We start from the raw sequence: 24342 nt of genomic DNA, 5'->3' as shown, positions 1-24342 counted from the left end.
TGAATAATTATTCAATATATATCAATATCACTTCATCAATAAATCATTTTTGAAAATATTTATGCAGCTTATTTTTATTTAAATTTGGTCGTTTGTGTGTTAAAAATACTGTTAAACACTTAAAACTGTTTAGTTGGGGATTAGACGAGAGATACTTTGTTTTTGTTTCCGTCAGAATAATTCTACATAAGTTATCACAACTTGTTTGCTTGCAGTTGGGGTTGCTCTGCGGGCTGTGGTCACGATCCATTTGTGCTGTCTTTGATCTTATCAAGCAAAAGGCGTGTAAATCTCCACTGTGTGCGATGGAATGCGCCGTAGAGGTGTCGGTTCCTCAGATCTGGACAGCCACGGGAAGGGCCTTGTCAGGACCCGAAATCTACGAGCAGAGAGGGGGCCAAACCCGACACCGCTCCAAGCACCTTTTGTTTTATTCCACCTCACCTGCTTTTTTTTTTTAGCAATCAAGACTCTTTAAGTCGTGCAGACGCTATCCTTCTTTGTGGGGACATTGCTGATTGTCATGCACGGATGTACTTTGTGGACGCCGCAAGTCTTTGCGGTCGTCCAGCATTCTGTTTTTGTTTACTTTGCAGCCAGTTCAGTTTTAGTTTCGTCCTGCGTAGCCTTCCCTAAGCTTCGATGCCTTTTCTTAGCGGCACTCGCCTTTTGTTTATTGGCGGTTTAAGCTGTCGTCTGCATATTGTGATCACGACAAACCATCGACATCTACGACGTTAGCTACTTGCTGCCACTTACTGGTATGGAAGAGTATAACATGGTGACTCTGCCAAGCTCGAGACAATACCGACACATTAATTGCGGATTATAATGACTGGTGTGCAACAAATATTTTCAGCCCAAATAGGTGAAATGACACAATCTCCCACGGCACACCAGACTGTATCTCACAGTACACTAGTGTGCCGCGGCACAGTGGTTGAAAAACACTGCTCTAACCAACCCGCTCCTTAATGCTTGCCACACGCAGGATTCTCACAGGAATGAGGCAGAAAATAAAACCCTTATGGGCTTCTCACCCCCCCTGCAGAATGTTTGAACTCCCCATTACAGTTTTCTCCATTGTTGTCATTTACCCTGTGAAATAAACGTGGGGTGAGAACCATCCCATTCCCATTCCATTCTCACTCAATTCTTCATTCAAACCTATTCTGATCCCACTCCCATTCCATTCACACTCAATTCTTCATTCAAACCTATTCTGATCCCACTTCCTTTCCATTCACACTCAATTCTTGACTCAAACCTATTCTGATCCCACTCCCATTCCATTCACTCTCAATTCTTGACTCAAACCTATTCTGATCCCACTTCCATTCCATTCACACTCAATTCTTGACTCAAACCTATTCTGATCCCACTCCCATTCCATTCACACTCAATTCTTGACTCAAACCTCTTCTGATCCCACTCCCATTCCATTCACACTCAATTCTTGACTCAAACCTATTCTGATCCCACTCCCATTCCATTCACACTCAATTCTTGACTCAAACCTATTCTGATCCCACTTCCATTCCATTCACTCTCAATTCTTGACTCAAACCTATTCTGATCCCACTTACATTCCATTCACACTCAATTATTGACTCAAACCTCTTCTGATCCCACTTCCATTCCATTCACACTCAATTCTTGAGTCAAACCTCTTCTGATCCCACTCCCATTCCATTCACACTCAATTCTTGACTCAAACCTCTTCTGGCAATGTATTATTTGGGCAAATAATCATAATAAAACGTTTTCAAATCAGGTTCCAGGTGAGAAATTCTCCTCCTGGGTACATGGCCATGGTCTAAGAATCTATTCTTATTCATTCAAAAAAACAGTTTTTATTTTTTGTATAATTGATTTATGAAAAGTATATATGGACTTGGAATCAGGATGAATAAGAATCGCGATTCGGATGCGAGTCCATTTGTTTGTGCAGGTGTGGTTGGTTAGGTCTCTTACCGAAGAAACTGGCAAAGGGATCCTGGCCACCAAAGAACTCTCGGAAAACCTCATCGGGGCTGCGGAATGTGAAGTTGAACCCTGGGAAGTCTGGAGAGAAGTCTGAGCCGTACGAGCCTGGAAACAAACAACATGACAACAGAAAAGTCAGTTTTAAAGGACACGTACGTATAATCAACGTTGTATCAAAGGCAGTTTTAAAGGACACATACGTATAATCAACGTTGTATCAAAGACACGTATGTATAATCAACGTTGTATCAAAGTCAGTTTTAAAGGACACGTACGTAAAATCAACATTGTATCAAAGTCAGTTTTAAAGGACACGTACGTATAATCAACATTGTATCAAAGTCAGTTTTAAAGGACACGTACGTATAATCAACGTTGTATCAAAGTCAGTTTTAAAGGACACGTACGTATAATCAACGTTGTATCAAAGTCAGTTTTAAAGGACACGTACGTATAATCAACGTTGTATCAAAGACACGTATGTATAATCAACGTTGTATCAAAGTCAGTTTTAAAGGACACGTACGTATAATCAACGCTGTATCAAAATCAGTTTTAAAGGACACATACGTATAATCAACGTTGTATCAAAATCAGTTTTAAAGGACACATACGTATAATCAACATTGTATCAAAGTCAGTTTTAAAGGACACATACGTATATTCAACGTTGTATCAAAATCAGTTTTAAAGGACACATACGTATAATCAACGTTGTATCAAAGTCAGTTTTAAAGGACACGTACGTATAATCAACGTTGTATCAAAGTCAGTTTTAAAGGACACATACGTATAATCAACGTTGTATCAAAATCAGTTTTAAAGGACACATACGTATAATCAACGTTGTATCAAAGTCAGTTTTAAAGGACACATACGTATAATCAACGTTGTATCAAAATCAGTTTTAAAGGACACGTACGTATAATCAACGTTGTATCAAAGTCAGTTTTAAAGGACACATACGTATAATCAACGTTGTATCAAAGACACGTATGTATAATCAACGTTGTATCAAAGTCAGTTTTAAAGGACACGTACGTATAATCAACACTGTATCAAAGTCAGTTTTAAAGGACACGTACGTATAATCAACGTTGTATCAAAGACACATATGTATAATCAACGTTGTATCAAAGTCAGTTTTAAAGGACATATACGTATAATCAACGTATCAAAGTCAGTTTTAAAGGACACGTACGTATAACTAAAATAAAAAATAAATTCTAAATCAATTAGATATTATTGTTTTTTTTTCTTTTAAATAAAGTGTCAATAAAATTAAAGTGCAAATAAATATACAGCTTCACCATTTTAGTCATATTTTTTTGCGCTTAAGAGACTTCTCTATGACTTGCTCTGAACTCCTTTGCTTTGTCTGATGTTGTCATTACTGCCACAAGTGGTGTAAAAGTGTATTACACCTGAGTACTTGTGTGATGTTGTCATTACTGCCACAAGTGGCGTAAAAGTGTATTACACCTGAGTACTTGTGTGATGTTGTCATTACTGCCACACGTGGTGTAAAAGTGTATTACACCTGAGTACTTGTGTGATGTTGTCATTACTGCCACAAGTGGTGTAAAAGTGTATTACACATGAGTACTTGTGTGATGTTGTTATTACTGCCACAAGTGGTGTAAAAGTGTATTACACCTGAGTACTTGTGTGATGTTGTCATTACTGCCACAAGTGGTGTAAAAGTGTATTCCACCTGAGTACTTGTGTGATGTTGTCATTACTGCCACAAGTGGTGTAAAAGTGTATTACACCTGAGTACTTGTGTGATGTTGTCATTACTGCCACAAGTGGTGTAAAAGTGTATTACACCTGAGTACTTGTGTGATGTTGTCATTAATGCCACAAGTGGTGTAAAAGTGTATTACACCTGAGTACTTGTGTGATGTTGTCATTACTGCCACAAGTGGTGTAAAAGTGTATTACACCTGAGTACCTGTGTGATGTTGTCATTACTGCCACAAGTGGTGTAAAAGTGTATTACAGCTGAGTACCTGTGTGATGTTGTCATTACTGCCACAAGTGGTGTAAAAGTGTACTACACCTGAGTACTTGTGTGATGTTGTCGTTACTGCCACAAGTGGTGTAAAAGTGTACTACACCTGAGTACTTGTGTGATGTTGTCGTTACTGCCACAAGTGGTGTAAAAGTGTATTACACCTGAGTACCTGTGTGATGATGTCACTACTGCCACAAGTGGTGTAAAAGTGTATTACACCCGAGTACTTGTGCGATGTTGTCATTACTGCCCCAAGTGGTGTAAAAGTGTATTACACCTGAGTACCTGTGTGATGTTGTCATTACTGCCACAAGTGGTGTAAAAGTGTATTACACCTGAGTACTTGTGTGATGTTGTCATTACTGCCACAAGTGGTGTAAAAGTGTATTACACCTGAGTACTTGTGTGATGTTGTCATTACTGCCACAAGTGGTGTAAAAGTGTATTACACCCGAGTACTTGTGCGATGTTGTCATTACTGCCACACGTGGTGTAAAAGTGTATTACACCCGAGTACTTGTGTGATGTTGTCATTACTGCCACAAGTGGTGTAAAAGTGTATTACACCCGAGTACTTGTGTGATGTTGTCATTACTGCCACAAGTGGTGTAAAAGTGTATTACACCCGAGTACTTGTGCGATGTTGTCATTACTGCCACACGTGGTGTAAAAGTGTATTACACCCGAGTACTTGTGCGATGTTGTCATTACTGCCACACGTGGTGTAAAAGTGTATTACACCCGAGTACTTGTGTGATGTTGTCATTACTGCCACAAGTGGTGTAAAAGTGTATTACACCCGAGTACTTGTGTGATGTTGTCATTACTGCCACAAGTGGTGTAAAAGTGTATTACACCCGAGTACTTGTGCGATGTTGTCATTACTGCCACACGTGGTGTAAAAGTGTATTACACCCGAGTACTTGTGCGATGTTGTCATTACTGCCACACGTGGTGTAAAAGTGTATTACACCCGAGTACTTGTGTGATGTTGTCATTACTGCCACAAGTGGTGTAAAAGTGTATTACACCTGAGTACTTGTGTGATGTTGTCATTACTGCCACAAGTGGTGTAAAAGTGTATTACACCTGAGTACTTGTGTGATGTTGTCATTACTGCCACAAGTGGTGTAAAAGTGTATTACACCTGAGTACCTGTGTGATGTTGTCATTACTGGCACAAGTGGTGTAAAAGTGTACTACACCTGAGTACTTGTGTGATGTTGTCATTACTGCCACAAGTGGTGTAAAAGTGTATTACACCTGAGTACCTGTGTGATGTTGTCATTACTGCCACAAGTGGTGTAAAAGTGTATTACACCCGAGTACTTGTGCGATGTTGTCATTACTGCCACAAGTGGTGTAAAAGTGTATTACACCTGAGTACCTGTGCGATGTTGTCATTACTGCCACAAGTGGTGTAAAAGTGTATTACACCTGAGTACCTGTGTGATGTTGTCATTACTGCCACAAGTGGTGTAAAAGTGTATTACACCTGAGTACTTGTGTGATGTTGTCATTACTGCCACAAGTGGTGTAAAAGTGTACTACACCTGAGTACCTGTGTGATGTTGTCATTACTGCCACAAGTGGTGTAAAAGTGTATTACACCTGAGTACCTGTGTGATGTTGTCATTACTGCCACAAGTGGTGTAAAAGTGTATTACACCTGAGTACTTGTGCGATGTTGTCATTACTGCCACACGTGGTGTAAAAGTGTATTACACCCGAGTACTTGTGCGATGTTGTCATTACTGCCACACGTGGTGTAAAAGTGTATTACACCCGAGTACTTGTGCGATGTTGTCATTACTGCCACACGTGGTGTAAAAGTGTATTACACCTGAGTACTTGTGTGATGTTGTCATTACTGCCACAAGTGGTGTAAAAGTGTATTACACCTGAGTACTTGTGTGATGTTGTCATTACTGCCACAAGTGGTGTAAAAGTGTACTACACCTGAGTACCTGTGTGATGTTGTCATTACTGCCACAAGTGGTGTAAAAGTGTACTACACCTGAGTACTTGTGTGATGTTGTCATTACTGCCACAAGTGGTGTAAAAGTGTACTACACCTGAGTACTTGTGTGATGTTGTCATTACTGCCACAAGTGGTGTAAAAGTGTATTACACCTGAGTACCTGTGTGATGTTGTCATTACTGCCACAAGTGGTGTAAAAGTGTACTACACCTGAGTACTTGTGTGATGTTGTCATTACTGCCACAAGTGGTGTAAAAGTGTATTACACCTGAGTACCTGTGTGATGTTGTCATTACTGCCACAAGTGGTGTAAAAGTGTATTACACCTGAGTACTTGTGTGATGTTGTCATTACTGCCACAAGTGGTGTAAAAGTGTATTACACCTGAGTACCTGTGTGATGTTGTCATTACTGCCACAAGTGGTGTAAAAGTGTATTACACCCGAGTACTTATGCGATATTGTCATTACTGCCACAAGTGGTGCAAAAGTGTATTACACCCGAGTACCTGTGTGATGTTGTCATTACTGCCACAAGTGGTGTAAAAGTGTATTACACCTGAGTACTTGTGTGATGTTGTCATTACTGCCACAAGTGGTGTAAAAGTGTATTACACCTGAGTACTTGTGTGATGTTGTCATTACTGCCACAAGTGGTGTAAAAGTGTACTACACCTGAGTACTTGTGTGATGTTGTCATTACTGCCACAAGTGGTGTAAAAGTGTACTACACCTGAGTACTTGTGTGATGTTGTCATTACTGCCACAAGTGGTGTAAAAGTGTACTACACCTGAGTACTTGTGTGATGTTGTCATTACTGCCACAAGTGGTGTAAAAGTGTATTACACCTGAGTACCTGTGTGATGTTGTCATTACTGCCACAAGTGGTGTAAAAGTGTATTACACCCGAGTACTTGTGCGATGTTGTCATTACTGCCACAAGTGGTGTAAAAGTGTATTACACCTGAGTACTTGTGTGATGTTGTCATTACTGCCACAAGTGGTGTAAAAGTGTATTACACCCGAGTACTTGTGCGATGTTGTCATTACTGCCACACGTGGTGTAAAAGTGTATTACACCCGAGTACTTGTGTGATGTTGTCATTACTGCCACAAGTGGTGTAAAAGTGTATTACACCCGAGTACTTGTGTGATGTTGTCATTACTGCCACAAGTGGTGTAAAAGTGTATTACACCCGAGTACTTGTGCGATGTTGTCATTACTGCCACACGTGGTGTAAAAGTGTATTACACCCGAGTACTTGTGTGATGTTGTCATTACTGCCACAAGTGGTGTAAAAGTGTATTACACCTGAGTACTTGTGTGATGTTGTCATTACTGCCACAAGTGGTGTAAAAGTGTATTACACCTGAGTACTTGTGTGATGTTGTCATTACTGCCACAAGTGGTGTAAAAGTGTATTACACCTGAGTACCTGTGTGATGTTGTCATTACTGCCACAAGTGGTTAAAAAGTGTACTACACCTGAGTACTTGTGTGATGTTGTCATTACTGCCACAAGTGGTGTAAAAGTGTACTACACCTGAGTACTTGTGTGATGTTGTCATTACTGCCACAAGTGGTGTAAAAGTGTATTACATCTGAGTACCTGTGTGATGTTGTCATTACTGCCACAAGTGGTGTAAAAGTGTATTACACCCGAGTACTTGTGCGATGTTGTCATTACTGCCACAAGTGGTGTAAAAGTGTATTACACCCGAGTACCTGTGTGATGTTGTCATTACTGCCACAAGTGGTGTAAAAGTGTATTACACCTGAGTACTTGTGTGATGTTGTAATTACTGCCACAAGTGGTGTAAAAGTGTATTACACCTGAGTACTTGTGTGATGTTGTCATTACTGCCACAAGTAGTGTAAAAGTGTATTACACCTGAGTACCTGTGTGATGTTGTCATTACTGCCACAAGTGGTGTAAAAGTGTATTACACCTGAGTACTTGTGTGATGTTGTCATTACTGCCACAAGTGGTGTAAAAGTGTATTACACCTGAGTACTTGTGTGATGTTGTCATTACTGCCACAAGTGGTGTAAAAGTGTATTACACCCAAGTACTTGTGCGATGTTGTCATTACTGCCACACGTGGTGTAAAAGTGTATTACACCCGAGTACTTGTGCGATGTTGTCATTACTGCCACAAGTGGTGTAAAAGTGTATTACACCCGAGTACTTGTGTGATGTTGTCATTACTGCCACAAGTGGTGTAAAAGTGTATTACACCCGAGTACTTGTGCGATGTTGTCATTACTGCCACACGTGGTGTAAAAGTGTATTACACCCGAGTACTTGTGCGATGTTGTCATTACTGCCACAAGTGGTGTAAAAGTCTATTACACCTGAGTACTTGTGTGATGTTGTCATTACTGCCACAAGTGGTGTAAAAGTGTATTACACCTGAGTACTTGTGTGATGTTGTCATTACTGCCACAAGTGGTGTAAAAGTGTATTACACCCGAGTACTTGTGCGATGTTGTCATTACTGCCACAAGTGGTGTAAAAGTGTATTACACCCGAGTACCTGTGTGATGTTGTCATTACTGCCACAAGTGGTGTAAAAGTGTATTACACCTGAGTACTTGTGTGATGTTGTAATTACTGCCACAAGTGGTGTAAAAGTGTATTACACCTGAGTACTTGTGTGATGTTGTCATTACTGCCACAAGTAGTGTAAAAGTGTATTACACCTGAGTACCTGTGTGATGTTGTCATTACTGCCACAAGTGGTGTAAAAGTGTATTACACCTGAGTACTTGTGTGATGTTGTCATTACTGCCACAAGTGGTGTAAAAGTGTATTACACCTGAGTACTTGTGTGATGTTGTCATTACTGCCACAAGTGGTGTAAAAGTGTATTACACCCAAGTACTTGTGCGATGTTGTCATTACTGCCACACGTGGTGTAAAAGTGTATTACACCCGAGTACTTGTGCGATGTTGTCATTACTGCCACAAGTGGTGTAAAAGTGTATTACACCCGAGTACTTGTGTGATGTTGTCATTACTGCCACAAGTGGTGTAAAAGTGTATTACACCCGAGTACTTGTGCGATGTTGTCATTACTGCCACACGTGGTGTAAAAGTGTATTACACCCGAGTACTTGTGCGATGTTGTCATTACTGCCACAAGTGGTGTAAAAGTCTATTACACCTGAGTACTTGTGTGATGTTGTCATTACTGCCACAAGTGGTGTAAAAGTGTATTACACCTGAGTACTTGTGTGATGTTGTCATTACTGCCACAAGTGGTGTAAAAGTGTATTACACCTGAGTACTTGTGCGATGTTGTCATTACTGCCACAAGTGGTGTAAAAGTGTATTACACCTGAGTACTTGTGTGATGTTGTCATTACTGCCACAAGTGGTGTAAAAGTCTATTACACCTGAGTACTTGTGTGATGTTGTCATTACTGCCACAAGTGGTGTAAAAGTGTATTACACCTGAGTACTTGTGTGATGATGTCATTACTGCCACAAGTGGTGTAAAAGTGTATTACACCTGAGTACTTGTGTGATGTTGTCATTACTGCCACAAGTGGTGTAAAAGTGTATTACACCTGAGACTATGATACTTAATGGTTAAGAGACAGTAAATGGATACCTGAGTGTCTCATCCTGTCACTCCCGTATCGGTCGTAGGCCTCACGTTTGCTCTCTGCAGAGAAGAGAAAGTCAGGAGACAAAAGGAGACATTTTCCAGACTGAGATCAGGCGGACTCACGGTCTGAGAGAACTTCGTACGCCTCGGCCACTTCCTTGAACTTCTTTTCTGCTTCGTCTTTGTTGTCGGGATTCTTGTCGGGATGCCATTTCAGTGCCAGCTTCCTGTAGCTGAGGACAAGGAAACAACTTTCACCAAAACAAATGTCTGAAAAGACGGTACTGAGAGGTTCCTGGAACCCAGTCTACTCTGATCAATAATTGGGTGTGGTTGATGGTGTAAGACCCCTCTCATGTCAGAACCTAGGACTAGGACTAGGACCATGGGCATGAGGTTTTCCCCCACTGCAATATTGAGGTATGGTCAAAGTCTTGATGTGTGCATTCCAACTGGGGTGGATCATAGGTGCAGTACTGCCACTAGGGGGTGTGTCACAGTGGAAGAAGACCCAGCCCAAAGTCCAAATAAATTGCAACAATCTGACTTATAACGAGGACTAGACAGCAAAGTGTGAATGTTTGTTTCCTGTGGGACCTTTTAGGCGACGCACACGTTGATCCAGACAAACAACAACGGTGGAAATCCCAAACTGGTCAAACATGTGGAAGTAGATATTGACTTTGTTTCTATCGAAATTGTTGACTTTGTGACGTCTTTTGTCCGAGAGTACCAATCAATACTGTGACGGACTTGTAACTATGTACTGTACTTGGACTTGAAATTGTGACGGACTTGTAACTATGCACTGTACTTGGACTTGAAATTGTCTTTTCTATTGCAAAAAGTGAAATGTAAGTAAGATGAAATATCTCAAATAAGGCTGATATTTGCTTATTTTCTGTCTGATAAGAGCATGAAATAAAAAAATCATGACTTTAAACACAATTGTGTCTCATAATTAAAACAGATGACAGCCAAATGGACTTTGCGGTTTTATTTCCAATGAAACAATAAAAAAGATGTACTCATATAGTAGTACAGCTGGCACAGTACAGTAAACTGACAGTTAATATTTAAACATTTAACTTGTGACATTTCTAACTATTGTGAACAGAAATAGTTCATGCATAAACTGCCAAGATACCTGTGGCGGTGGGGGCGTGATTATAGGCGTGTCTGTGGGCGTGGTCACCATGACATCATCAATTAATTTGCATAATTTACTACAATGATATGATTTTCTCTAAAAAAGCATAAAAAATGTATACTTACTAATTAATAATAACAGTTTTGTTTTAAACGTCCATCCATCCATTTTACAATATAACTACAACACTTTATGTACATATTTATATACAGATTTGAACAATAAGTTATTCACTATAATATATTTATTAATTGTGGTGCTTATAAAATATGTATGTGGGCTCTGTACCGAGGATGTCGTTGTGGCTTGTGCAGCCCTTTGAGACACTTGTGATTTAGGGCTATATAAATAAACATTGATTGATTGATTGATTGATAAAATATAAAAGCTAAAATGTCTCTTAAAGCTCTGCCCCTTTAATTAGTGCATACTAAATAATTTAACTTTAGCCTACTACTACAAGCATATTATTTACCAGCAACATAAAGTGAAACAGAGGCCGAGGTGTCCTGCCACAGTCAGTAACAAATAAACAGAAAACAGTAGTGGTCAAATACAAATAAGGCAACAAGAGAAGTATCCTACACTTCTCTTTTGTAAAGTAAATGTGAACAGCCTATATGGGCATCTACATCAACTATATGATTTGCCTGAGAAGCTGGACAGGACAAAAAAATATATATATATATATATTTTTTTTTTAATTTATTTTTTTATTTGTGGCGGACGTAATTCTTTCGTGGCGGGCCGCCACAAATAAATGAATGTGTGGGAAACACTGCACATTCAGATAAATTCTTCAAAACTACAAAAAAAAAAAAATTGGAACACTAATAATTCTGCCCATGTTAATCAACATTAAAGGCCTACTGAAATGATTTTTTTTTATTTAAACGGGGATAGCAGATCCATTCTATGTGTCATACTTGATCATTTCGCGATATTGCCATATTTTTGCTGAAAGGATTTAGTAGAGAACATCGACGATAAAGTTTGCAACTTTTGGTCGCTGATAAAAAAAAGCCTTGCCTGTAGCGGAAGTAGCGTGACGTCACAGGTTGAAAGGCTCCTCACATTTCCACATTGTTTACACCAGCAGCGAGAGAGATTCGGACCGAGAAAGCAACGATTACCCCATTAATTTGAACCAGGATGACAGATTTGTGGATGAGGGACGTGAGAGTGAAGGACTAGAGTGCAGTGCAGGACGTATCTTTTTTCGCTCTGACCGTAACTTAGGTACAAGCTGGCTCATTGGATTCCACTCTCTCTCTTTTTTCTATTGTGGATCACGGATTTGTATTTTAAAGCACCTGGGATACTATATCCTCTTGAAAATGAGAGTCCAGAACGCCAAATGGACATTCAGTGCCTTTTATCTCCACGACAATACATCGGCGAAATGCTTTAGCTACGAGCTAACATGATAGCATCGTGCTTTCACTGCATATAGAAACAAAAAAAATAAGCCCCTGACTGGAAGGATAGACAGAAAATCAACAATACTATTAAACCGTGGACATGTAAATACACGGTTAATGCTTTCCAGCCTGGCGAAGCTTAACAATGCTGTTGCTAACGACGCCATTGAAGCTAACTTAGCAACGGGACCTCTACAGAGCTATGCTAAAAACATTAGCTATCCACCTACGCCAGCCCTCATCTGCTCATCAACACCCGTGCTCACCTGCGTTCCAGCGATCGACGGAGCGAAAATCATAGATGCGGTCGGCGGCCCGGAGACGGAGGAAATCAAGGTGAGGTCGGCGGCTAGCGCGTCTGCTATCCATTTCAAAGTTCTCCTGGTTGTGTTGCTGTAGCCAGCCGCTAATACACCGATCCCACCTACAGCTTTCTTCTTTGCAGTCTCCATTGTTCATTTAACAAATTGCAAAAGATTCACCAACACAGATGTCCAGAATACTGTGGAATTATGAGATGAAAACAGAGCTTTTTTGTATTGGATTCAATGTGTCCGAATACTTCCGTTTCAACCATTGACGTCACGCGCATACGTCATCATACATAGACCTTTTCAACCGGAAGTTTAGCGGGAAATGTAAAATGTCACTTTATAAGTTAACCCGGCCGTATTGGCATGTGTTGCAATGTTAAGATGTCATCATTGATGTATAAACTATCAGACTGCGTGGTCGCTAGTAGTGGCTTTCAGTAGGCCTTTCAACTGCCTCAAGTTGTTGCTCAGATTAAATAAAATGACAAAACTTTTCTTCTACATATAAAAAGTGCAACATTAAACAGTTTCAAGTCAACTCATCATGCTTAATTTATTACAGCATTTGGGAAGCCTGTAGTTGATTTTTATGATGTAAATGTTATATTTGTATCAACATGTGATAGCAGGGACCCTGCCATTCAAAACTAGGCTGCTGCATTACTAATGATTCATGTAACTATAGCTGAAAAAATAGTACAATAGCAATAGGAGAGACCATTCATCCCTGAACACCATGGAGTTCATGTAGGCTTAATGATGCACTTACATTATTATATCAACTATCAGAGACAGAAACTCTTCATTTAACATAATGTCCTTTTTAGCTGCTTCAACACAGCTCAATCAACACAGAAAAAGGTAAAGTGAAATAACAGACGGACAGGGCTTTGCTGTCCGTAACACACACACACACACACACACACCGCAAAATGAGCTAACGTTATGCTAAAAGCGAATTAGCCTTCACCTCAAGCCAGGACTGCGAGCGAGCTGAGCTGCCTTTTATATTTCTAGAAGGTCAACGGGCTCATAGTGACGTTACTAGTAGTTGACTGGGAGGTGTTTATTATCATTTGGGGAGAGTCCGCGGCCTGATGATTACCTGCTAAACACTGAGCACTGACTACATGCGATTTGAATACACACTGCTGATTGGCTGTTACAGCTTTGTGTGTACCAGGACTCGGTTCAGTACAAATACACGTACCCCTAGTATATATATATATATATATATATATATATCTCTCTCTTGGCGCGATGATGTCATGTTATGGATGGGAAAATGCATTTTTAGACAATATGATTGTTACTCTCGGAGAGTAACAAGCGGTTGCCTTGTTGCCTTTCCATTAAGAACAATAAATTAGTTTTTAGTATAAGTTTGCCGGTTTCAAGAAATGTAATGCCGAGCGCATATCATTAGGTCGAGATAATGGCACTAGCATTTACTTCATTTAAGAATATTTTTCAACATATTGAGCAAAAAAGGTCTCATATTTGTTTTTTCTACCAAGAAAAGTGCACTTGTTATTAGTGAGAATATACTTATTTGAAGCTATTTTGGGGTTCATTGAGATTAGCTCATTTGACTTGTTTTGGAAAGTCTTGACAAGCCAAAAGTTCTTGTTCTATTGGCAGATAATTTTGCTTAGTTCAAATAAAATACCCCTCATTTTTGTATTTGTTTTCCTTGTTTTTGAACACTGACTTTTTGCAGTGTTTGTGTGTTTTCAACCCTGAGCAACTTTAATCGTGGACTCCAGACGGAAATGAGCGTGCTGCTACATATTAGTGACCTAACTGCACTTTGTCGTGCTAAATTTGACCGCTCACATACCATGTTTGCTGTGTGAATGTTGTGTCAACATTAGTGAATATATCACACAATGGACGTCATATTTTCAATCTTACACACCTAAATATATATAAATATTATGTAAATATTACGTATATATGTTATATTGCTATATTTAGTCTACTTTATACCTGCATTATCCTTTCCATCCTTACCCTTTCCATCCTGTGTAACTGAGCTACCGAGTGGAACAATTTCCCTTGTGGATCATTCAAGTTTGTCTAAGTCTAAATGAAGGAAGACGTGTAAAGAAATACAACTGAGGAAGAAAAATCATTTGAAAGAAGGAACATCAATCTTTTTCTGTCAAAGTGTTAACTAGCTGCACGCGCAGAATAACGAAGGCATTGACAGTGCGAGGAAGTGAACTCACGCCTTCTTGATGTCATCCTGAGTGGACGTTTTGGAAACTCCCAAGACGGTGTAGTAATCCACCATGTCTTCAATAGTCTGTCAAAGTGTTAACTAGCTGCACGCGCAGAATAACGAAGGCATTGACAGTGCGAGGAAGTGAACTCACGCCTTCTTGATGTCATCCCGAGTGGACGTTTTGGAAACTCCCAAGACGGTGTAGTAATCCACCATGTCTTCAATATTCTGTCAAAGTGTTAACTAGCTGCACGCGCAGAATAACGAAGGCATTGACAGTGCGAGGAAGTGAACTCACGCCTTCTTGATGTCATCCTGAGTGGACGTTTTGGAAACTCCCAAGACGGTGTAGTAATCCACCATTTCTTCAATATTCTGTCAAAGTGTTAACTAGCTGCACGCGCAGAATAACGAAGGCATTGACAGTGCGAGGAAGTGAACTCACGCCTTCTTGATGTCATCCCGAGTGGACGTTTTGGAAACTCCCAAGACGGTGTAGTAATCCACCATTTCTTCAATATTCTGTCAAAGTGTTAACTAGCTGCACGCGCAGAATAACGAAGGCATTGACAGTGCGAGGAAGTGAACTCACGCCTTCTTGATGTCATCCTGAGTGGACGTTTTGGAAACTCCCAAGACGGTGTAGTAATCCACCATTTCTTCAATATTCTGTCAAAGTGTTAACTAGCTGCACGCGCAGAATAACGAAGGCATTGACAGTGCGAGGAAGTGAACTCACGCCTTCTTGATGTCATCCCGAGTGGACGTTTTGGAAACTCCCAAGACGGTGTAGTAATCCACCATGTCTTCAATATTCTGTCAAAGTGTTAACTAGCTGCACGCGCAGAATAACGAAGGCATTGACAGTGCGAGGAAGTGAACTCACGCCTTCTTGATGTCATCCTGAGTGGACGTTTTGGAAACTCCCAAGACGGTGTAGTAATCCACCATTTCTTCAATATTCTGTCAAAGTGTTAACTAGCTGCACGCGCAGAATAACGAAGGCATTGACAGTGCGAGGAAGTGAACTCACGCCTTCTTGATGTCATCCCGAGTGGACGTTTTGGAAACTCCCAAGACGGTGTAGTAATCCACCATGTCTTCAATATTCTGTCAAAGTGTTAACTAGCTGCACGCGCAGAATAACGAAGGCATTGACAGTGCGAGGAAGTGAACTCACGCCTTCTTGATGTCATCCCGAGTGGACGTTTTGGAAACTCCCAAGACGGTGTAGTAATCCACCATTTCTTCAATATTCTGTCAAAGTGTTAACTAGCTGCACGCGCAGAATAACGAAGGCATTGACAGTGCGAGGAAGTGAACTCACGCCTTCTTGATGTCATCCTGAGTGGACGTTTTGGAAACTCCCAAGACGGTGTAGTAATCCACCATTTCTTCAATATTCTGTCAAAGTGTTAACTAGCTGCACGCGCAGAATAACGAAGGCATTGACAGTGCGAGGAAGTGAACTCACGCCTTCTTGATGTCATCCTGAGTGGACGTTTTGGAAACTCCCAAGACGGTGTAGTAATCCACCATCGCTCCTGGGAGGGAACCTGGGGTGGGAACATTAGGAAGGAGGTGAGCAGGACAAAACATCGTCACAAAAACAACCTTGACTTCAAAATGTCAGTCTACGAGACGCATGCATTGTTTACCTTTGTCGGAACAGCATTTACACGTGTGACCCACCACATTACAAACTCACATGTTTTTATGCAACGGCAGCGACAAAAGGTGTCACTTTTGAACATTGTAGGACACAAACACACAAAGTATTAGTAAGAATACAAAGCACACAAAAAGTATAAATAAAAGTAGGACATAAAAACATGTGAGTAAAAAATACTACTTTCATCGTACTTTATTCTGATCAAACTTTACACTGTGAAACCCCCACAATATTTACAATATTCATGTCAAAACTGTCGTGTATTACTGCATATGTCGTGTACTACTGCATATGTCGTGTATTACTACATATGTCGTGTATTACTGCATATGACGTGTATTACTGCATATGTCGTGTATTACTGCATATGTCGTGTATTACTGCTTATGTCGTGTATTACTGCATATGTCGTGTATTACTGCATATGTCGTGTATTACTGCATATGTCGTGTATTACTGCATATGTCGTGTATTACTGCATATGTCGTGTATTACTGCATATGTCATGTATTACTGCATATGTCGTGTATTACTGCATATGTCGTGTATTACTGCATATGACGTGTATTACTGCATATGTCGTGTATTACTGCATATGTCGTGTATTACTGCATATGACGTGTATTACTGCATATGTCGTGTACTACTGCATATGTCGTGTATTACTGCATGTCGTGTATTACTGCATATGTCGTGTACTACTGCATATGTCGTGTATTACTGCATATGTCGTGTACTACTGCATATGTCGTGTATTACTGCATATGACGTGTATTACTGCATATGTCGTGTATTACTGCATATGACGTGTATTACTGCATATGTCGTGTATTACTGCATATGTCGTGTATTACTGCATATGTCGTGTATTACTGCATATGACGTGTATTACTGCATATGACGTGTATTACTGCATATGTCGTGTATTACTGCATATGACGTGTATTACTGCATATGTCGTGTATTACTGCATATGTCGTGTATTACTGCATATGTCGTGTATTACTGCATATGTCGTGTATTACTGCATATGTCGTGTATTACTGCATATGTCGTGTATTACTGCATATGTCATGTATTACTGCATATGTCGTGTATTACTGCATATGTCGTGTATTACTGCATATGTCGTGTATTACTGCATATGTCGTGTACTACTGCATATGTCGTGTACTACTGCATATGACGTGTATTACTGCATATGTCGTGTACTACTTTTACTACTACATTTTTTACAGAGTACAATTTTGTGTGTAACATTCTTTGAAATCATTCATTGTATTTTTTGACAAAAAACATATATACAGTATATTGTTAAATAACATTATTGGTAATGTTATTACATTATATTGTTACTAATATTGTCACGTAATATACAAGCTTAAATATTAACGAAATTATTTAATATGCTTGTTAAATAACGCCTCTGCCTTGTTATTAATGAATACTTAGGTCTACTACACTACTGTATTTAATGTTGTCATTATGGTGGTACTTAATGAATACTTAGGTCTACTACACTACTGTATTTAATGTTGTCATCATGGTGGTACTTAATGAATACTTAGGTCTACTACACTACTGTATTTAATGTTGTCATCATGGTGGTACTTAATGAATACTTAGGTCTACTACACTACTGTATTTAATGTTGTCATTATGGTGGTACTTAATGAATACTTAGGTCTACTACACTACTGTATTTAATGTTGTCATTATGGTGGTACTTAATGAATACTTAGGTCTACTACACTACTGTATTTAATGTTGTCATTATGGTGGTACTTAATGAATACTTAGGTCTACTACACTACTGTATTTAATGTTGTCATTATGGTGGTACTTAATGAATACTTAGGTCTACTGCACTACTGTATTTAATGTTGTCATTATGGTGGTACTTAATGAATACTTAGGTCTACTACACTACTGTATTTAATGTTGTCATCATGGTGGTACTTAATGAATACTTATGTCTACTACACTACTGTATTTAATGTTGTCATTATGGTGGTACTTAATGAATACTTAGGTCTACTACACTACTGTATTTAATGTCATTATGGTGGTACTTAATGAATACTTAGGTCTACTACGCTACTGTATTTAATGTTGTCATCATGGTGGTACTTAATGAATACTTAGGTCTACTACACTACTGTATTTAATGTTGTCATCATGGTGGTACTTAATGAATACTTAGGTCTACTACACTACTGTATTTAATGTTGTCATTATGGTGGTACTTAATGAATACTTAGGTCTACTACACTACTGTATTTAATGTCATTATGGTGGTACTTAATGAATACTTAGGTCTACTACACTACTGTATTTAATGTTGTCATTATGGTGGTACTTAATGAATACTTAGGTCTACTACACTACTGTATTTAATGTCATTATGGTGGTACTTAATGAATACTTAGGTCTACTACACTACTGTATTTAATGATGTCATTATGGTGGTACTTAATGAATACTTATGTCTACTACACTACTGTATTTAATGTTGTCATTATGGTGGTACTTAATGAATACTTAGGTCGACTACACTACTGTATTTAATGTTGTCATTATGGTGGTACTTAATGAATACTTAGGTCTACTACACTACTGTATTTAATGTTGTCATTATGGTGGTACTTAATGAATACTTAGGTCTACTACACTACTGTATTTAATGTTGTCAATATGGTGGTACTTAATGAATACTTAGGTCTACTACACTACTGTATTTAATGTTGTCATCATGGTGGTACTTAATGAATACTTAGGTCTACTACACTACTGTATTTAATGTTGTCATCATGGTGGTACTTAATGAATACTTAGGTCTACTACACTACTGTATTTAATGTTGTCATTATGGTGGTACTTAATGAATACTTAGGTCTACTACACTACTGTATTTAATGTCATTATGGTGGTACTTAATGAATACTTAGGTCTACTACACTACTGTATTTAATGTTGTCATTATGGTGGTACTTAATGAATACTTAGGTCTACTACGCTACTGTATTTAATGTTGTCATCATGGTGGTACTTAATGAATACTTAGGTCTACTACACTACTGTATTTAATGTTGTCATCATGGTGGTACTTAATGAATACTTAGGTCTACTACACTACTGTATTTAATGTTGTCATTATGGTGGTACTTAATGAATACTTAGGTCTACTACACTACTGTATTTAATGTCATTATGGTGGTACTTAATGAATACTTAGGTCTACTACACTACTGTATTTAATGTTGTCATTATGGTGGTACTTAATGAATACTTAGGTCTACTACGCTACTGTATTTAATGTTGTCATCATGGTGGTACTTAATGAATACTTAGGTCTACTACACTACTGTATTTAATGTTGTCATTATGGTGGTACTTAATGAATACTTAGGTCTACTACACTACTGTATTTAATGATGTCATTATGGTGGTACTTGATGAATACTTAGGTCTACTACACTACTGTATTTAATGTTGTCATTATGGTGGTACTTAATGAATACTTAGGTCTACTACACTACTGTATTTAATGTTGTCATTATGGTGGTACTTAATGAATACTTAGGTCTACTACACTACTGTATTTAATGTTGTCATTATGGTGGTACTTAATGAATACTTAGGTCTACTACACTACTGTATTTAATGTTGTCATTATGGTGGTACTTAATGAATACTTAGGTCTACTACACTACTGTATTTAATGTTGTCATTATGGTGGTACTTAATGAATACTTAGGTCTACTACACTACTGTATTTAATGTTGTCATTATGGTGGTACTTAATGAATACTTAGGTCTACTACACTACTGTATTTAATGTTGTCATTATGGTGGTACTTAATGAATACTTAGGTCTACTACACTACTGTATTTAATGTTGTCATTATGGTGGTACTTAATGAATACTTAGGTCTACTACACTACTGTATTTAATGTTGTCATTATGGTGGTACTTAATGAATACTTAGGTCTACTACACTACTGTATTTAATGTTGTCATCATGGTGGTACTTAATGAATACTTAGGTCTACTACACTACTGTATTTAATGTTGTCATTATGGTGGTACTTAATGAATACTTAGGTCTACTACACTACTGTATTTAATGTTGTCATCATGGTGGTACTTAATGAATACTTAGGTCTACTACACTACTGTATTTAATGATGTCATTATGGTGGTACTTAATGAATACTTATGTCTACTACACTACTGTATTTAATGTTGTCATTATGGTGGTACTTAATGAATACTTAGGTCTACTACACTACTGTATTTAATGTTGTCATTATGGTGGTACTTAATGAATACTTAGGTCTACTACACTACTGTATTTAATGTTGTCAATATGGTGGTACTTAATGAATACTTAGGTCTACTACACTACTGTATTTAATGTTGTCATCATGGTGGTACTTAATGAATACTTAGGTCTACTACACTACTGTATTTAATGTTGTCATCATGGTGGTACTTAATGAATACTTAGGTCTACTACACTACTGTATTTAATGTTGTCATTATGGTGGTACTTAATGAATACTTAGGTCTACTACACTACTGTATTTAATGTCATTATGGTGGTACTTAATGAATACTTAGGTCTACTACGCTACTGTATTTAATGTTGTCATCATGGTGGTACTTAATGAATACTTAGGTCTACTACACTACTGTATTTAATGTTGTCATTATGGTGGTACTTAATGAATACTTAGGTCTACTACACTACTGTATTTAATGTTGTCATCATGGTGGTACTTAATGAATACTTAGGTCTACTACACTACTGTATTTAATGTTGTCATTATGGTGGTACTTAATGAATACTTAGGTCTACTACACTACTGTATTTAATGTCATTATGGTGGTACTTAATGAATACTTAGGTCTACTACGCTACTGTATTTAATGTTGTCATCATGGTGGTACTTAATGAATACTTAGGTCTACTACACTACTGTATTTAATGTTGTCATTATGGTGGTACTTAATGAATACTTAGGTCTACTACACTACTGTATTTAATGTTGTCATTATGGTGGTACTTAATGAATACTTAGGTCTACTACACTACTGTATTTAATGTTGTCATTATGGTGGTACTTAATGAATACTTAGGTCTACTACACTACTGTATTTAATGTTGTCATTATGGTGGTACTTAATGAATACTTAGGTCTACTACACTACTGTATTTAATGTTGTCATTATGGTGGTACTTAATGAATACTTAGGTCTACTACACTACTGTATTTAATGTTGTCATTATGGTGGTACTTAATGAATACTTAGGTCTACTACACTACTGTATTTAATGTTGTCATTATGGTGGTACTTAATGAATACTTAGGTCTACTACACTACTGTATTTAATGTTGTCATTATGGTGGTACTTAATGAATACTTAGGTCTACTACACTACTGTATTTAATGTTGTCATTATGGTGGTACTTAATGAATACTTAGGTCTACTACACTACTGTATTTAATGTTGTCATTATGGTGGTACTTAATGAATACTTAGGTCTACTACACTACTGTATTTAATGTTGTCATCATGGTGGTACTTAATGAATACTTAGGTCTACTACACTACTGTATTTAATGTTGTCATTATGGTGGTACTTAATGAATACTTAGGTCTACTACACTACTGTATTTAATGTTGTCATCATGGTGGTACTTAATGAATACTTAGGTCTACTACACTACTGTATTTAATGATGTCATTATGGTGGTACTTAATGAATACTTATGTCTACTACACTACTGTATTTAATGTTGTCATTATGGTGGTACTTAATGAATACTTAGGTCTACTACACTACTGTATTTAATGTTGTCATTATGGTGGTACTTAATGAATACTTAGGTCTACTACACTACTGTATTTAATGTTGTCATTATGGTGGTACTTAATGAATACTTAGGTCTACTACACTACTGTATTTAATGTTGTCAATATGGTGGTACTTAATGAATACTTAGGTCTACTACACTACTGTATTTAATGTTGTCATCATGGTGGTACTTAATGAATACTTAGGTCTACTACACTACTGTATTTAATGTTGTCATCATGGTGGTACTTAATGAATACTTAGGTCTACTACACTACTGTATTTAATGTTGTCATTATGGTGGTACTTAATGAATACTTAGGTCTACTACACTACTGTATTTAATGTCATTATGGTGGTACTTAATGAATACTTAGGTCTACTACGCTACTGTATTTAATGTTGTCATCATGGTGGTACTTAATGAATACTTAGGTCTACTACACTACTGTATTTAATGTTGTCATTATGGTGGTACTTAATGAATACTTAGGTCTACTACACTACTGTATTTAATGATGTCATTATGGTGGTACTTGATGAATACTTAGGTCTACTACACTACTGTATTTAATGTTGTCATTATGGTGGTACTTAATGAATACTTAGGTCTACTACACTACTGTATTTAATGTTGTCATCATGGTGGTACTTAATGAGTACTTAGGTCTACTACACTACTGTATTTAATGTTGTTATTATGGTGGTACTTAATGAATACTTAGGTCTACTACACTACTGTATTTAATGTTGTCATCATGGTGGTACTTAATGAATACTTAGGTCTACTACACTACTGTATTTAATGTTGTCATCATGGTGGTACTTAATGAATACTTAGGTCTACTACACTACTGTATTTAATGTTGTCATTATGGTGGTACTTAATGAATACTTAGGTCTACTACACTACTGTATTTAATGTTGTCATTATGGTGGTACTTAATGAATACTTAGGTCTACTACACTACTGTATTTAATGTTGTCATTATGGTGGTACTTAATGAATACTTAGGTCTACTACACTACTGTATTTAATGTTGTCATTATGGTGGTACTTAATGAATACTTAGGTCTACTACACTACTGTATTTAATGTTGTCATCATGGTGGTACTTAATGAATACTTAGGTCTACTACACTACTGTATTTAATGTCATTATGGTGGTACTTAATGAATACTTAGGTCTACTACGCTACTGTATTTAATGTTGTCATCATGGTGGTACTTAATGAATACTTAGGTCTACTACACTACTGTATTTAATGTTGTCATTATGGTGGTACTTAATGAATACTTAGGTCTACTACACTACTGTATTTAATGATGTCATTATGGTGGTACTTGATGAATACTTAGGTCTACTACACTACTGTATTTAATGTTGTCATTATGGTGGTACTTAATGAGTACTTAGGTCTACTACACTACTGTATTTAATGTTGTTATTATGGTGGTACTTAATGAATACTTAGGTCTACTACACTACTGTATTTAATGTTGTCATTATGGTGGTACTTAATGAATACTTAGGTCTACTACACTACTGTATTTAATGTTGTCATTATGGTGGTACTTAATGAATACTTAGGTCTACTACACTACTGTATTTAATGTTGTCATCATGGTGGTACTTGATGAATACTTAGGTCTACTACACTACTGTATTTAATGTTGTCATCATGGTGGTACTTAATGAATACTTAGGTCTACTACACTACTGTATTTAATGTTGTCATCATGGTGGTACTTAATGAATACTTAGGTCTACTACACTACTGTATTTAATGTTGTCATCATGGTGGTACTTAATGAATACTTAGGTCTACTACACTACTGTATTTAATGTTGTCATTATGGTGGTACTTAATGAGTACTTAGGTCTACTACACTACTGTATTTAATGTTGTTATTATGGTGGTACTTAATGAATACTTAGGTCTACTACACTACTGTATTTAATGTTGTCATTATGGTGGTACTTAATGAATACTTAGGTCTACTACACTACTGTATTTAATGTTGTCATTATGGTGGTACTTAATGAATACTTAGGTCTACTACACTACTGTATTTAATGTTGTCATCATGGT

At 37.7% G+C, this 24342-nt stretch overlaps 1 protein-coding gene across 4 annotated transcripts in view; it reads right to left on the bottom strand.

Annotated features, from left to right (window-relative positions):
• The window catches only part of dnajb2 (DnaJ heat shock protein family (Hsp40) member B2), a 43418-nt gene that overhangs the window by 17758 nt on the left and 1318 nt on the right, over positions 1-24342 (bottom strand). For 3 of the 4 annotated variants that reach the window (XM_062070449.1, XM_062070448.1, XM_062070447.1), the window contains exons 2-5: positions 16186-16267; positions 9723-9832; positions 9603-9656; positions 1975-2091 (exon numbers count right to left, since the gene is read on the bottom strand). In XM_062070449.1, coding sequence (XP_061926433.1) covers positions 1975-2091; positions 9603-9656; positions 9723-9832; positions 16186-16250 — 346 coding nt within the window. In that variant the 5' untranslated portion in view covers positions 16251-16267. Of the gene's footprint in view, positions 1-1974; positions 2092-9602; positions 9657-9722; positions 9833-14715; positions 14846-16185; positions 16268-24342 lie in introns of those variants that run through there. The other variant, XM_062070446.1, reaches the window with a different exon arrangement.

The sequence above is a fragment of the Entelurus aequoreus genome, linkage group LG14 (genome assembly GCF_033978785.1).
Source record: "Entelurus aequoreus isolate RoL-2023_Sb linkage group LG14, RoL_Eaeq_v1.1, whole genome shotgun sequence".
Classification (NCBI taxonomy): Eukaryota; Metazoa; Chordata; class Actinopteri; order Syngnathiformes; family Syngnathidae; genus Entelurus; species Entelurus aequoreus.
Note: the sequence above shows the minus strand (reverse complement) of the source record. Positions and strands in the feature narration are given on the sequence as shown.